This window comes from Protopterus annectens, chromosome 3.part1 (assembly GCF_019279795.1).
Source record: "Protopterus annectens isolate FY-2018-M chromosome 3.part1, PAN1.0, whole genome shotgun sequence".
Taxonomy (NCBI): Eukaryota; Metazoa; Chordata; order Ceratodontiformes; family Protopteridae; genus Protopterus; species Protopterus annectens.
The window spans coordinates 1,106,248,031-1,106,265,216 of NC_056732.1; the positions used below are offsets into that span (position 1 = coordinate 1,106,248,031).

At 39.0% G+C, this 17,186-nt stretch overlaps 1 protein-coding gene across 13 annotated transcripts in view; it reads right to left on the minus strand.

Annotated features, from left to right (window-relative positions):
- Positions 1-17,186, minus strand: part of PTK2 (protein tyrosine kinase 2) — a 4,250,095-nt gene that overhangs the window by 353,025 nt on the left and 3,879,884 nt on the right. For all 13 annotated transcript variants that reach the window (XM_044067250.1, XM_044067257.1, XM_044067247.1 and 10 more), the window contains one exon: positions 1,085-1,124. In XM_044067250.1, the coding sequence (XP_043923185.1) occupies positions 1,085-1,124 (40 nt within the window). The remainder of the gene's footprint in view (positions 1-1,084; positions 1,125-17,186) is intronic.

Below are 17,186 nucleotides of genomic sequence, written 5' to 3' on the forward strand. Positions count from 1 at the left end.
ATAATTGTAGCAACTTTGAATTTTGATGCATGCAATATATGAATTCTGTTGTTTTAAGAGCTTGCTTCCTGAATTTGACGATGTAGCATGCTTTATCTGTTTTTATCAGCTGATAATGAAGGAAGGCACAAGTTTAACACTGAATGAATGAAATACTGTGACTGCTGTGGATTTTACTGGTTTATTTAAAAAGTGAGTAGCTGATGTTATCTATTTAAGTATTTGTCATTGCTTTTGTGAGTTATATGGTCTGAAGATGCCACTTGTAGTGGTGAAAGCACTTACCCACTCGCATTGGTTTATTGAAAGTTTTTTACGGTTGCCATGTGTCTGTCATTTGTTTGGTTATTGCTATACTCATATTTTACGTTCTTGGAAGTCCATTTAATCATTGGGTGATTTAGTATTTAAATTTGTTTGATGATCTGAATATATGTATAATGTTCAAAGCAAAAAAGGTACTCTACAGGTGAAGTGAAGTGTAAAAGCAGGAAATAAAGGCAGCAGAAATTTCTGTAACTGGTTGTTGTACATAAACTTCAGAAAAAAACTGGTAAATGACAGCTGACACTACTTTTCCCAATGCAAGAACTGCTGATAGACAATTCTGTTCTTCATGGTGAGAACTTTGTCGTCAAACATTCAGACAAAAAACAAGAAATCAGGGAGAAAGAAAATGCTCATCGGGGTTGTGTGTGTGTGTGAGACAATGTACTGTAGTATTAACATTCTATAAGCACATCAGTCAAAACCACTTTGAAAACATGAAGCAAATGTATACACTTTAAAAATGTAATCCGAGTTAAAGCAAGCAAAAACATTACATTAGTGCAAAGCTGTCTGATATCCCCCTGAATCCCACACCCCAAACTTAATTTCAGTTCCAGACCTAGACTGCGTGTAAATTAACTACTCTGTAACAGACAACCCTGGCTTTCAGCTTTGAAAATACAACACAAAAGATAAACTAAATCATACAGAGTCTAGTGAAATTACAAGATACACTCAATTAATTCATTCTAAAGAAATTATATGAAATGAATTCCCCTCAAAAACAACATATGTAAGTTGATGGGTGACTTACCTGGTTTCCCCACAGGTTGATAAATATGCTGATTGGCAGTCTACAGAATAAAGGAAATGAAAAATGCAGTTACTATGTTTCTAACACTGAACTTTCTTGTATCCTCCCCAAACACAGTCATCAAATCATACTAATACTGTTAATTACAGCAATGTAATACAGAGAACTTCTCCAACACTGCAATAATGTTTATCTGTTTTGGACCCTAAACATGTATACACATTAAAATCCTACTACATAAAAAGAATAAATAGAATACCTTAAGAGAACTTATGGATCTGACATCCAAATGCATTTTAATAAACATGTTTCATTTTTCTAATGCTTCAATCCTAGTCCAGGTCTCCCTGTGCTGTCTTTGGGCTCTGATGTACCCATCCATGGACTGACCCATTCATTCCCACCACTGCTCTCCAGTACACCATTATACATGAGGTAAATTCTTCCTCTTCAGAGAGGATTTTGTCTTCTCCAATGTTACTGGTGCCTAGAAATTAGACCTAATGGATGGCTCCTGCCTACATCATACCACAGACATGGTTGAATTCTGTTTTGTACTTAACCATCTCCCTATGTTGATGTGCAATGTGCTAACGTAAAGGATACATGCAAGCTCCTATTATCACTCTCATGTTCAAACACACTACTTCATGTTTAAAGATATCACTGCTTTTTAGGGTGGTTAGCTAATATGCCTAGGACTAGCCACCTGCTTCTTGCTTCCATTACATGCAGAAAATGTAGCACATGGGACAGCAAATGTATTTTATTTTCACAACTTAAGACAAAACATTTCCTTCATTTCAACAGTTACAGAACTGTAGTACTACCACAGCATGGTACCCATCACTGCAGTACTTCACTGTGCCAAATGTACGAAATGGTTGGCATAAAAATCGCAGACAAATTTTTGAACATTTTAGGGGGTAAAATAAAAATGTGTGAATTACTGTATCTTAAACTGGCATTTTGGCTACTATCAAGTGTAAACCAACAAACACAGTTTTGTTTCTCAGTTCAAATTACTTAATATATTCCAGTGTTCTACACTGCCAATGAAAACAAACAAGTCCATTTTAAAGGTGAAGAGTCTGAATTTCAGTCTGTAACCTCAGTGAATTGAACTTCAGGAAAAGATCTGGTTCCTGGGAGGGCCAGATGGGACCAAAGAAAACTACGGGTTCAATGGCTGCTGTCTGTTCCTAGGCAAAGGAAGATAGAATAGAGATAAATCAGCTTGCCTCCTCATATGAAAACCAAACAGCTACAAAATATGCATGTGAGCATGACTATGTCTATAAATTCCCAAAGAAAATGAGAAAATTGAGCTGTCTCTGCCTCATTCCAACTTAACACCCTTCTCAGACTAGTTGCCCATTCTATGAGATTGTTGATTTTAGGATAAATCTGGAGTTGTAGCAGGGTTGTGGAAGACCTCATCTGTTCTTTAAAATAAATGAAAGTTATGTACTCGCCATAACTATGAATTTGTGTTGTCCATTTTCATTCTTCCTCAATACAAAGGCCGTGAAGGCAGGAACACCTGGAGTTCGACTGGCGGCTGAGAAGTTCTGAGGGCTGGTGCATGCAGACGTCACTTTTATGGCTCACATTCTTTGAGCCACGTCAGATGTCCCATGCACCATACAGGGACTGAAAACTTTTATATACTGGCCGGATGTTCACGAAGCAAGAGGACCAAACCCATATGTTGAATACTGCAACATGGGAATAGAAAGACATCTATGAATTTATGTTGCCCATTTGCATTCTTCCTCAACAAATGGGTTTTGGATCTGACCCTCTGATCCAACTCAACTTCTTTTCTCTAGATTCTAGGATCAGAATCCCGAGCTCCTCCCTTTAGCCATAATGCCCCTGACAAGTGAAATACATCAGACTGAGTTTGCTGCTACCACACTACCTTAGAAATATAAAACATTATTACATTAATGCAGAAAAAGTGAAATAATAACATAACAAGATCTCAAACAGGAACTGTATTTCCTAACAAAAATCTTCATCAGATCACTCCCAAAGACATGGATAGGGGGAAGAGGGGTAGTTGAAGAAGAATGAAAATGGACTCACAGACTCATAGGTATGGTGAGTACATAACTTTCATATCTGAAGTTGTCATTTGCATTCATTCCTCAATGAATGGGACAGAGTCCCCAGCTGCCTTGGGTGGCCTTCATGGAAAGATACTCCGGAGAACCACAGAACCAAATGCGGCCATGTTTCTGGAGAGGATATCCAAACGTGTAATGAGCAATCTTTATTGCATTATGAGCATTAGATGAAGTGGCAGCTGCACAAATATCATCAATAGAAGCTCTGTCCCAAAAGATAGCCAACGTAGCCACTGACCTAGATGAATGTGCTTTTGGTTGTCTTGGCAAGGTTAAACCTCTCGCATAGTAAACATGAGAAATACAATCCATTATCCACTTGGCTATTGTAGTTTTTGAAACTGGTTTTCCCATTTTGTTACTGGTGACGGAAACAAACAAGTGATCAGTTTTTCTAAATTGTTTTGTCCTATGAAGATGAAAATGAAACTGCCTATGTACATCTAAAAGGTGAAGCATGTATTCTCCTTTATTGTGAAATTTAGGAAAGAAAACTCGCAAGTTGTTGACTTGACTGATGTTTTATTCTGAAACAACTGTGTAAAAAAGAGAAGGATTAATAAGTAAGGTAACCCTGTCTTTATGGAAAAATAAATAAGACAGTTTTGGAGAGAGCACTTGGGAGTTCAGACACTCACCTCACAGAAGTTATAGCCACAAGAAAAACTGTTTTTCAAGAAAGAAAACTGAGATCTGTTGTAGCCAAGGGCTCAAAGGGTGACTGTACTAAACTTTGTAATACAACAGTAAGATCTAAGGTGGAGTGGGATCCTTTATATGGGGTCTAAGTAAAAAGGTACCTTTAAGAAATGCCTTACATATTTTGGATGAAGCTAAAGGGAAAGCATTACCTCTGATGTGAAAGTTAGAGATGGCTGTCAGCTGAACTTGGAAGGTGGAGAAACTTGCCCAGTCTTGAAAAATAGAGGCAAGAAAATCTAAAACAGTGGGACTGGAGCAGTGAAAAGATCCGATTCTCTCTCAGTTGAGCCCAAAAAGAAAACCTTTTCCATTTACTTTTATAAATATTTCTTGTACAAGGCTTCTGAGATGAAAATAAAATTTGACAAACAGGAGAGAAAAGCCTGGTATGTTAATGACCACTGGAACTGGAGAAATTATGCGGTCAACCTGAGACCTGCAATGTCCAGATGAGTCCTGATGGATGTGAAAGAAAGTCTGGACTGAGGTCCACTGTCCAAGGAGGACATAGTAGATGAAACCATAGGAAGGGAAATCACACTTGCCAAGGCCAAAAAGAGGCAATGAAGATTACCTTGATCTTCAACTGGAGTGGCTTCTGAAGGAATTTGGGGATTAGAGGCAGGAGAGGATAAGCATAAAGAAGACCGGAGGGCCAAATGTGGACTACAGCATCTCTCACTGGCTGTCCCTGTGGGGGGAATTAGGGCAGAGAACCTGTTGCACTTGTTCAGGACAGAGACGAATAGATCGCAATAAGGTTGACCCCATTTGTGGAAGATCATGTTTGCTATTGACTGATTGAGAGACCACTAGTGAGGCATCAGGACAGTTCTGCTGAGCTTGTCTGCTAGAACGTTGGATTTCCTTGGTATGTGAATCACTACAAGAAAGCAGTTGGAGAAAGATGCCTACTGCCAAACTTTCACTGCTTCTCAGCAAAGGAGGTAAGATCTGGTTCCCCCTTGTTTGCTGATGTACCAAACTACTAACATATTGCCTGTTTGGAGAACGACTGTCCCTAGAGGAAGAGAGTTATGAAAGGCCTACAATGCTAAAAGGACCACTCTCATCTCCAACACATTTATATGCAATTTGGTCACTTCTTGGGACCACGTGCCTTGAACAGTCCATCCCAAGAAATGCCCCCCCAAGTCCGAATGGAAGGCGTCTGTGGTCAACATGGTGTTTGGGGGAAGAAGGATAAAGGGATGTCCTTGTCAAATCTCAGTGGACTGAATCTACTATAGTAGGGAGTGCAAACCCAAGACAGTTTTACAGGATGTTGCAAGGGCTGTCGAAGGAGGATCATTGTATTACCAGAGTCCACTGGAGGATTTGCATATGAAGATGAGCAGTAGGTATCAAGGTTAAGTGCAGCAGCCATGGATACTAGAGCTTTGAGAATCAGTTTTGCTGGAGGAGAGGGGTGAGAAAAAAACCTGCATGACATGCAATCTCAAGGTGAGAATTCTGTTTTGTGGTAAGAGAGCGAGATGATTGACTGTATCTAGATGAGCCCCTATAAACTCCAAGCCTTGAACTGGTTGAAGGTGGGACTTTGAAAGATTGATGGTGATTCCTAGAGATTGGGATAACTGGAGTAACTAATCCTTAGCTTTTTCTAGAGATGCCTGGTTGATGTGGTGAGGAGCCAGTCATTTAATAAGGAAATGCCCTGAAACCATGTAGCCTTAGATGAGCTGCTACCACTGCCATGCATTTGGTGAACACCCTGGGGCTGTGGTGAGATCAAAGGGCAGAGCTCTGAACTGATAATGGCTGTCTCCCAGCTGGAAGCGCAGGTATCTTCAAGTGTCTCTGTTCATTTTTATGTCATAGTACACGTTCTGAAGATCTACAGAGCACATCCAGACATCCTTCTGTAACAGAGGCAGAATGGACTGAACTGTGACCATCCAAAATTTGGAGTTTTTTTATAAACTGGTTCAGATAACTGAGATCCAAGATAGGTCTCAGGTTCCCTGTTTTCTTTTGCACTAAAAAGAACCTCGATTAAAATCCAGATCCTTTATGGTCTGGTGGGACCTCTTGGAAGACTCTTGTCTAGCGGCTTTTGAATCTCCAGAGCTGCTGACTCCAACTGACTAGGTGGAACATCGGGGGAGACATTTTCTTTTTATTGAGGGAACGTGTAAAAGGGGAATGAATATCCACTAGATATGATTCTTTGCACCCATGTGTCTTTTGTGATGGCTGCACAGGTTTTTGGGTGCAAAGACAACCCCCCCCCCAACTGTCTTCAGAGAAAAATAGTTGGGCAACCTTTCAGGAGCACTGAAAGGGTCTACTCTAGAAGGAATTTTGGAACCCTATTTCCATCTCTGCATCTGGGAGAAAAATCTCAGAGTGATTCTTGAAAAGGTTCTTGAGATTTCCACAACTACATCTTCTTACCACCGCGCTGATTTCTAGGAAAAGGTCTCTGCGGGTAGAAAAACGAATTCCCACAGCAGACAAGGTCTTTCCATTTTGCTCACTGCGGAAAAGTCTCTCTTTAACAGTGGGCCCAAACAGAGAAGATCCATCAAAGGGAGCACTGATGAATGGCACTTTAAAGAGCTTCTCAAAGGCACACAATCGCATACAGAGATGTCTCCTAATGGCTATGTCTGAACCTGTGGCTCATGAGAAACCTACAACTGCATGAAAGATTTGAGAAATTAACCTTACGGATGCATTCACTATAGATTGTATGGTGGCCAATTCAATATAGATTGCAGGGTGGCCAACTGTGAAGAAAACGTTTTCTCTTCCTCTGCTGATATGGACCCAGGGGTAGAGTTAGACATTTCCTTAATCAAGGTCCTCTGTTACCTACTAAATCATCTCAGGTAGTTTAGCGACCGTACGTCAAAGGTCGGTGAACATAAACTCATTTACTGTACCTGTCCAACACCCTACATTCTCTATTAGGGAGATGGACAGAGGAGATCTGCTTGGCCAGCTCCTTTTTTTGGCTTCTGCAACAACCATGGCATCTATGGGGATTCCCTTACTCCAATACTGTCTGTAGGTGCCCCATAAATCTTATCTGGGTACCTGGTTCCTTCCATGCTCGGCAGGAGACAAGCACTATAAGCTCATCCGCTGGGGGGTAATCCAAGATGTAGATGAGACATACTTAAAGGCTTCTAGGAACATCTACTCCTCCTGGGAAGAGGTATGGGAAGACCAACCACCTTTTTGGTGCAGGATTTCAGGAATGTCTCCAAAGACGATGTTTTCTGGTGGAGATCTAGGGGATCCTTCCCCTTCATCAAAATCTGTGTCTTCTGTCAAAGATTCCCAAGGGTAATCTAAATGCCTCCTTTTGCACAACCTCTTTTGGGGGAACTCTTCAGTGGGGTGCTCTGGAGAGGTGTCAGAAGAAGCAAGGAGTTTCCTGACTGGAACTGCCTGGAAGCTCTTATGGACTGGCTGTCCCTGTGGCATATGATGAAAATACTCTCACACAGGATCCAAAGTGGGAACAGGAATAAGATCCGAACAGGTAAGAGTCGAGACTTTTATTGGGTGAGAGAATACCCTTCTCCACCACCTCAAAGGCACAGGGACAAGGAGAATCCAAGGACAATCTGACCAGAGCTGAAACTCTGAGAGCAGACGAACCAGAGCGCCCCCTGACCCTCCACTGCGAGTGAGGAGTCAGAGCTCAGCTGTGCAGTATGGAAGCGACAGGTCCAAAAGCTTCAGAGTCAAAGTCATTCCCTCGGATCAGATGCTGATGCTTCATTTCTGAGATACATTCTGCTCAAGGGGAGTCAGAGCCAAACAGATCAGGGAAGTAGCTGGAGTTGATGATAAAAGCAACTTCGGATTCAACAAATTGACTCTTGGATATCTCAGATATGAGGGCTTTGAAACAGAAGGTCGGATCGGAAAAGGAGTAATGTTTAAGGCTCATAGATCTGATGGGAGCTGGAGCTGGTAAGACCCCCATCTGGATCTGTGTTCTGAGGAGTTTTCTCATTATCCTATCCACTTCTGCTCTGGAAAGACTTCAGGAAAACCTGATTGAAGAGGAAGTAGAAGGAGGTTGAGAAGAATTTCTAGCAGTCTCCTGTAAGAAAGGAGATCTTAGTCTAGGAGACAATGGCTCTGGAGAGAAGCAGGGGCTTCGGAGCTGAGGAAACATTGAAATAGCAGGCTTCAAATCAGAGGGTTTTGGATCCAAGGTTTGGAAATCTTAGTTGGTGGATCCAATGTCAGAGAATATGTGGGAAACCTGACAGAAGACCATTTTCTATGCTTTCTGGACTCCATGGACTTTGATTTCTGACCCCCTTAAACACTAGCTTGTTCCAATGATCACTGATGGCTCTGCCACTGAAACAAGAACAAATAGTACAAGAAATCTCAAGGTGGGAAGGGACTAAACAATAGATGTACTCCCTGTGGGCATTACAGCTGGGTATCTTGTGCCCACAGGAAGTGCACTTTTTAAATCCAGTAGGCTTGTCAGCCATAGTTGAGAACTAAGCCCAGTAAAGTCCAAACAGAGAATTAAAAGAAAGATTTTTTTTTTAAAATATACCAGTAAAGAAAAGTTTTATCAATAATGGTAATAATAATAATGATACCTTACACATAAGGTAAAGGAAAAAAATGGAAAATACCAGCGATGGCAAGAAAGAATACCAAAGGATGGTAAAGAAAGACAAATTAACCTAGTGGGTATAGAGCATACTATAAAAAGGTTATAAACAAGAAAGAAAGTTAAACTCTGAAGTTTTTACTCACTATCCCAAAAGAAATCAAGATGTTGAGCTCGAGAGAATGCAATCCTCACCGAATCTTTAGAGCAGCAGACATCTAGGGTACTGCAGTGGTCAGGGGTAAGGGAAGGAGCTCAAGAGTCATATATTAGAATCTAGAAAAATGCAGCTGAGTTGGATCCGGGGGTTGGATCAGAGACCCATTCACTGGAGAAGGAATGAAAATGACAACATCAAGCCTACTAGGATTCATTAGTTGAGAGAAAAAGGCAGTCATTCATTGTTTGTTAGATTAACAATGACACAAGTGGTGACAACATCCCATCATCCTGTGCAAACTGGACAGTGGAAGCAGGTACAGGGCAGAGGGCTTATGGAAACTAATTGCCCTCGCAAATGATCTGGTGCAGAAGTGCTTGGAAATGACTGACAGAGCACAAAGTGAAAAAGCAGACTGAATTAAGAACAAAGGAAAACATGTTGTTTTAACAAAGCTACTTTGAACAAAACATTTGTAAACAAGTTCTGCAATACAAAAAAAAATTAAACTGAAGTCCGTCCTTATCAAAGCCCCAAGTTTAACAACAATTAACTGCTATTATCAAACAGCACAGCTTATAAAGTTGCTGACCTTTCCATGGTTGTATTGCCATGGAGTTAGTATACATAAATAAGGGGGTGAGGGTAAGATACTGGTTGAATGGTTTCTTGTTCACTTTTGTGATGGCATTAATTCCTTCTGTTTTTTTCTCTATGTACAATGCTGCGAGTCTGTGATTTTTAAGTGGTTTTAGTAATACAGAAAGTTCATATCCATATGAAAATAGCAGGCTTAGAAGTGAAACTTTATGAAACACCACAAACATGCAGAATACAAGCTCAAGCAGCACTATAAAAATGAGAGCAAAACAGCCCTGGTTTATGCAGCATATTTAAAAAATGAAACTGTCCCCAAACATTTATAACCCCACACCTATAAATATTTTATCTCCAAGGTTCTTACTTTCACTGAAAAAAATAAAATGGCAACTTATGGAGTTTTTTTCAATCTACTACATTATTTTGCATTTTGATTCCCTATTCTTAAATCTTGTATTGATTAAGTAGGAAACAGTAATTAGATACTGATACACTAATCTCTATATTTACAGGTTTCTTATGTTTCTGTTAAACTTCATCAAGGTACGCAAAACAAACTTAACTATGTGTGTGTGTGTGTGTGTGTATATATATATATATATATATATATATATATATATATAAATATCGGTGTGTGTGTATATATGTGTGCATAATTTTTTTTTTTTACTTGGGCTGAGAGAGGAACGTTTATTATTATAGGTTCATAGGTGTGTACTAGGCTAATGGCCCTGGAGCCTTTACAAGCCTAGCCCATAAGATTACACTGGCATCGTGCCTTTATTTAATGGGACGGCCTGACTGGGTAGCTGCAGAGCCCATTTTTAGCAGACAATTATTGAGAAAAGCTCAAGAAAAAAAAAAAACAGGCTACACATACAAGGACATTACAATAATCATGCACACATATTACTGGAGCCACGAATGTCGGAACCAATATTTTAATAAGCGCATACAAAAACCGCTAAAAACACATTTTCGTTGATGGAAACATTAGTAATGATGAATGAAATTTTATTTAATGAAGAAGGGTATACTAATGTTTCCATCAACGAAAATGTGTTTTTAGTGGATTTTGTATGCGCTTAATAAAATATTGGTTCCGACATTCGTGGCTCCAGTAATATTTGGCAACTTTCTTCTTTCTTGGTTTGATAGCCAAATAATTCCAGTTTTTGTTTGTAATCATGCACACATAATATTAATTTAGGAAACGGAGAGAAATGATGATTTTATAGGTTCATAGGTAGGTACTAGGCTAATTAGCCCTAGGGCCTACATAAGCCTAGCCAAAAAGGTACCCTGGCTTTTGCCACCAAGAAAATTATTTTCCTGTGCCCCTGTTGAGCAGAGCCACAGAAGTGATCCCTGGGGTGAATTTCCTATTTCCCATCCAATCATCAAGATTTTTCTTGAAGAGTGCTAATGAGGAGCTCTGTTTGACATAGATAGGTAGTCTGTTCCAGAGTATGGGAAGTCTCTGGGACAGGAATCTATCCCTCCAGCATGTTCTGCTTATTGTGATGACAAGGTTTAGGTCCCTAGAGCGTGTAGCTCGGAGGGATTGGGATTTCTTTAAGTGGAGCATGTCCAACAGTCTGGGTTTGACATAGCTTTGTATGTTAGGCAGAGATCGCCTCTGAGTAGGCGATATGCGATGGAGTAAAGCTGTAGTTTTTTGAGATGGTCTGCATACGGCATCTGTTTGAGGCCAGTAATCCTCTTTGTGAGGTATTTCTGTGGCCTTTCCAGTTGTTGTAGATGTCTTGTGAGGCACATACCAAAAGGGGCATTGTACTCTATAATGGGTCTAATGAGTGATGAGTAGAGGGGAACAATGACCTCTTTTTTTCTGGATGAGAAACCTTTCATGATGAGGTGAGCCATGTAGAAGGAATTCCTGACCACTGTGGTGATGTGATTATCAAAGGAGAGACTACTGTCCACCTGTGTCCCAAGGTCTCATCACACGTTCGGCGTTAAGTAGACGACCAGTTATGTGGTAGTTCATGGGTACAGAGTTTTTACCAAAGGGGATGACAATACACTTTTTGTCATTGAGCTTCAGGCCATGGCTTTGACACCAGGCATCTGTTTCAGTGAGGCCCTTTTGTAGTATGTTCACATCGTTAGGAGCTGTGATTATGGCTCCTAGTTTGCAGTCATCTGCAAACTTTGTTAGCCAAAGACCTTCTGTGTTAGCCTGTGCTTCAGAGAAGTAGATACCAAACAGGAGAGGACCCAGAACTGTACCCTGTGGTACTCCACTTGTCACTGGTGTGCAGTCGGATTTGGAGTCTGCTTTCCCAGTGTGGGTTCTGTCCTTGAGCCAGTTGGCAACCCATCTTGTGACGTAGGGATTTATACCTAGTTTAGTGAGCTTATCTATAATTCCAGAATGGAGGATGGTGTTGAAAGACTTGGTGAGATCTAGATAAGCTGTGTGAACCACCTTACCCTCATCTATGGCTTTGGTGACTGCTTCAAAGAAGTCAATCAGGTTTAGGAGACCTGATCTGCCTTTTACAAACCTGAACTGGGTAGGGTCCAGAATTTGGAGATTACCAATGTCTTTGTTTATGAGTTCCATGATGATACGTTCCATGGCCTTGCAGACCAGGCTCATCAGGCTAATGGGGCGGTAGATCCCATGGTCCGTCGTGGCTCCTCCTTTGTAGAGTGGGATAACCATCATGGTGCGCCATTCAGTGGGCACAAAGTCTGAGGTGAGGCTATGATTGAACATGGTACTTGGGTAGGGTGCCAGTTCATTCTGTAGTTCGTGTAGCACGCAGCCTGGGATACTGTCAGGTCCCATGGATGCTGTGTTCTTGGCTTTGGAAAGTGTGTTTTTTTACCTGTGCAGCTGTGATTACAGGAACTATGCATTCTTCCGGTATAGAGATGGGCCCTCTAGGAGGTGAGTGGGAAGTAAAGTTAGCACTGAACCTATCTGCCAGGATGTTGGCAATATCAGTTGGTTCTGTATATTTAGTGCCATTGTGCTGTAACTCAGAGCAGATCTGAGTGTTGCCATTGAGATTCTTGACATAGCTATAGAATGTTTTGTGGTTGTCTTTAGAGTCAGTGGCAATTTTGTTTTCGTAACTAGCTTCGGAGGATTTTATGAGGGATCTCAGCATATTACTGAGGTTGAGCAGGGAGTTCCTCCAGTCAGGGGATTTTACTCTTTTTTGCAACAGTTTCTTTCTTCTGTTGTAGAGTCTGTTTATAGCAGAGGACCACCAGATTGGCTTCCTTTTATTGGAGGATAGCATCTTGGTTCTATTAGGGATAGCATGATCCATGCACTCGTGTAAGTGTTTATAAAGTGTATTTGTGTAGGATTCAGCAGTCGTACCTCTATTGTCCGTCTGCATGGATGTCATGAAGTTTGCCGCTTCTGTATTAAGAAGTGTGAAGTTGGCTTTGGAGAAGTTTTTTACGGTGGTTTCTCTAATTGGGGGTGAGGGCAGGATGTGGATGTCTAGAGTGATTAGCTTGTGGTCGGATCTGACCAACGAGGAAATGAAGATATTGCCCATGTTGGCAATGATCAGTTCTAGGATACTGCTGCTGGTGGGGGTGTGAATAAGTTGATTTTATATATATATATATATATATATATATATATATATATATATATATATATATATATATAAAATAAACATGGAGTAGAAGGTCTGAAGTCAAAAACACCACCAAAGAGATTTTAAAATGTATTTAGTGCTTTCATCTCAGTATAACAGACTTCTTCAGAATAAAAAGTACACATACTGAAACACTTAAATACAATCCCCTGCATTTCCAATGGTCAATTAATCAGAGCCTGCCAACCTCCCTTAATTAATACTTAAAAACATAGCTCAAAAATATTTCAACATATTAAAGTGTTAACATATTAAAATAAAACCTATAGGAATAAACTAAATATAATAAATATAATAGTGCATTCCTATAAATAACCAATACACATTAGATTTTACTATTGTTAAACAGCAGTGGATGTAATCAGATGTAACATAACTACACAGATAGTCATGGGTGCATTTAATTTTCTGGTTATGGAGAGAAACATATATACATAATGTGGAAGGATGAGTTAACATTGTGTTTATAATAAAGACATTGATAACGTTGAAAATGTGTCTTGTATTTGTATTTCTTTTAACACTGTCATTAAAAAACATGAAAGTAAAGGAAACATTTACAAATAGACAATTAAAAATAGATGTATTTAAAAGGTTTTAAAAATGCAGTGTTATTTATGTATGTACATTTGTTTTGAACATCCCGTTGTTATTGAATGTAGAAATGGTAGTGCAATATGTATTTAAAAGTGTAAGACTTTAAACAGTATCATACTTCAGTCTATTTGTTGTTCACTGAAGCACATTTCACTTTAAACTCTGGCTTAGTAGCATGATAATTATTTAACTATTAAATTAAGAAATGAAATGATTAATTGAAAATGAGAGGTGTATATATAGGGACACATTTGTAATGTTAAAATGTTCCAACAGAAGGCAAGGAGCCGAGGTACCAGAATGTATTAATAAAAGAAGCTTTTGTGTCCTATCAAGTGGTGCTCCAGTTTGTGTTCCTGCTCGCAAGTGTGTATTGGAGATTATCATTGATTTTTATGTATGTAGAAATCATTTACTTTTTGGGACATGGAGACCACTTAACCTCTAGTGATGAAAGCCAGCATTTCGTTTGCAGATTTAGTCGTTGATCGTGAACGTAGATTCGCCTTAATGGATCCCTGGGTCTCTCCATCTGAGAGTGGTGAGATGGACAAATTTCATTTGCTGGAGAGACTGATGGTCAGGGAAGTAACAATTTTTTATGATGTTAAACTGCTTGAAAAGTACATATCACTAAACATCACTTCGAGGGGTCTCCTAACTGACCAGTTGCCGGCCGGTGATTTTACCAATGACGAGAGTGATCTCCTGGCCGAGTGGAGGCAGGCCTCACTTCAATGCACTCTTTCTTGGTTGCGGGTCCTGATAAGAAGGAACTCATGAAATATGGAGAAATTACAGGGGGAAATTACTATGCTACAGGATACATTATCAAATGAAATCCCCCCACAAAGATACAAGCAATTGTTTGAACAGATTAATTCAAATGTACAAAAAGCAGAGATTAACGTCATTGAACACAATAAAAAAAAATTTAGCAGGGACATAAAAAGCTTCGAAAATGGTTTAATCTACACTCATTCACATAGAGGGTGTGCTAATAACTATTGGAAGAGTAAACGGTCAGCATCTGAAATCCGTGATTCGTCTGTTTCTTCAGGCGAACAATATTCAGGGAGAAAAAGTGTTTTTTTTGAAGAAGTCAATTCAGAAGAATCCCTGCACTCAAAAAACATGACGGAAGGGCAAGGACAGGTTCAACAACAAACCAGACCAAAGCCAGTAAGAGGAAAGAGTAACGGAAGAAACGGGAAGAAAGTAAGGCTGTTTAATTTAAATCAACATGTGTGCAATAGACTTGTAAATCATTCTCATGCTTCTCATAGTGCTGTCATTAATGTTAACAACATAAATGGTGTGCAAGATGGTGCTTATTTAACCTCTGAAATGCCTGGAGGGGCTCAAGAAATGAGGAATAAACATGAAGAAGTAAGACTGTTTAATTTAAATGAAAATGTATGTGACAGATTTTTTTTCATTTTTCTGTTTCTCACAGTACTGTTTGTAATGAAAATAATCTGAATGTAGTTCAAGATGATGTTTATTCAAAATTTGAAATGTCTGTAGAGGCTTATGGTACTGAAGCTGAAAATAATGCAATGAAAATTATCAATCTTACTGATGTTAAGATTTCTGATGCCGCTGAAAGAGTTTTACTTAGAGGGGCAAAATTTGTACCTACCAGAATTCCATCTTTGGCAGATTTGATTATAGATGTTAAGAAATGTTTGTTGCAAGTTAAATCTTAAAGTGTTTTTTCAAACTAGGCAGGATATGTTTCTTACTGATGAAGAGAATGTTAATGAATCTTCTGAAGAAGATGATTTATTGAATTTAAGTATCTATGAAAATGAAATGTTTGAAGCATGTATGGGTTTTGGTGATGGGAATCAAAGTGATGACTTACAATGCAATGTTCCATCTGAGTCATTTTTCACAGGATATGGGTGTTTAGAAATGGCTAAACTAACTTCAGATAGTAGTTTTATGCCCCCTAGAACTAGTCAAGCCTATTAATGTGTATGAAAATCTAGTGTGTAAAAAAAAGTGGAAAATAGTTATGGCAAGTTTGTAAAGAAATTTGATTCTTATAATTTAAGGAAGGAAGAATGGTTGGCATTGCAAGAGCTCAGGTCAAATTTATATGGGACAGCATACAAAACGGCTGATAAGGGAGCTAATTGGGTACTCATGAGTACAGTGCAATATGATGAAATGGTTTCAAATATATTATCTGAAGAAGCACATTATGTTAAATTACAACATAATCCTTTACAAAGATTTTAATAGAGTTAGATGATATACTGGAACGTGGAGAAAGAGTTGTTTCTTTGAAACATAAAGATGTTAAAAAATTGATTGTCAATAAACCTAAACATCTGTTTATGTATGCTATCCCTAAAATCCATAAAAGTTTGCTTAAACCCCTGGGGCAACCTATTATTTCAGGAACAGGATCTTTTTTGGAAAATGTTAACTTTTTTTGGATTTTCATTTCAAGAAATATCTGATTGCCATACCTTCCCGTGTTACAAATACTCAACAGATTTGTCAGGAATTGGTCAATTCAAAATGGAAAGAAGATTATTTTTGGGTAACAGTGGACGTCACTGCTTTGTATTCTAACACTGATAAAAGATGGGGTATGGAGGCAATGGCCAGAAAACTGGGGGAAGGGCCATGCCCTGCATTTTTGCTGAGCCTCCTTGAATTTTGTTTGACCCATAACTATTTCACATGGAAGAATGAATTTTTCTTACAAAAGAGGGGAATGGTGATGGGGGCAGCTTTTGCCCCATCGTATGCTATCATCCATATGGGTGATTTTGAAAGCCAGTTTATGGTGTTACAAGATTATTATGTGAGAAACGTAGTATACTACAAGTGATATATAGATGATTTGTTATTCATCTGTAAGGGTGATCAGTCTGAGTTTATGGAATTCATGGAAACTTTGAATAATAACCCACATGGATTGAAATTTACCAGGGACATTGATAGGGAGAGCATTTCAGTTTTGGATGTCACGTTTTATGTAAATAATGACAAGAAGATATAGCACAAACCATACAGAAAACCCACAGCTGTTAATTTCCTGCATGCTACAAGTATGCACCCTCCTCATTTGATTGAGTCATTACCATATGGAGAATTTAAAACAATCTTTATGAATACCTTTGAAGTTAAATAAATGACAGTTGTGATAAAAAACAACAATAAATAATACATATGAATATACATACAAAAACAAAAACATCACTAAAATTATATTTAAAACCCCAAGATAACTATGCCATCAAACACTGAATGGCATTAGTGTCTCAAAGGTTTATCCAAAAGAAATGGTTTCAGCGTGAACCTATCGTTCAAACCATGTCCTTTGTCTGCAGATAACTTGATCATCCATCTGGCTTCCTCCTTTTCAGTATAATTACCAATGTTCCCTAACCTATCTGTGGTGTATATAAATTCTAAAACCATGTTTTTATGTTGGCAAAACCAACAGGACATTAAGAGAACGGATTAGGGAACACCTATATGCTATCAATAGAGAGAATGAGTGTAATGCCCTAGCCAATCATGTCCTACAGAATGATACGACACATACTTTTAAGTTCATGGTTTTTTATCACAACTGTCATTTATTTTAGTGTGACAGATGTGAAGGTTTTTATGAATGTTT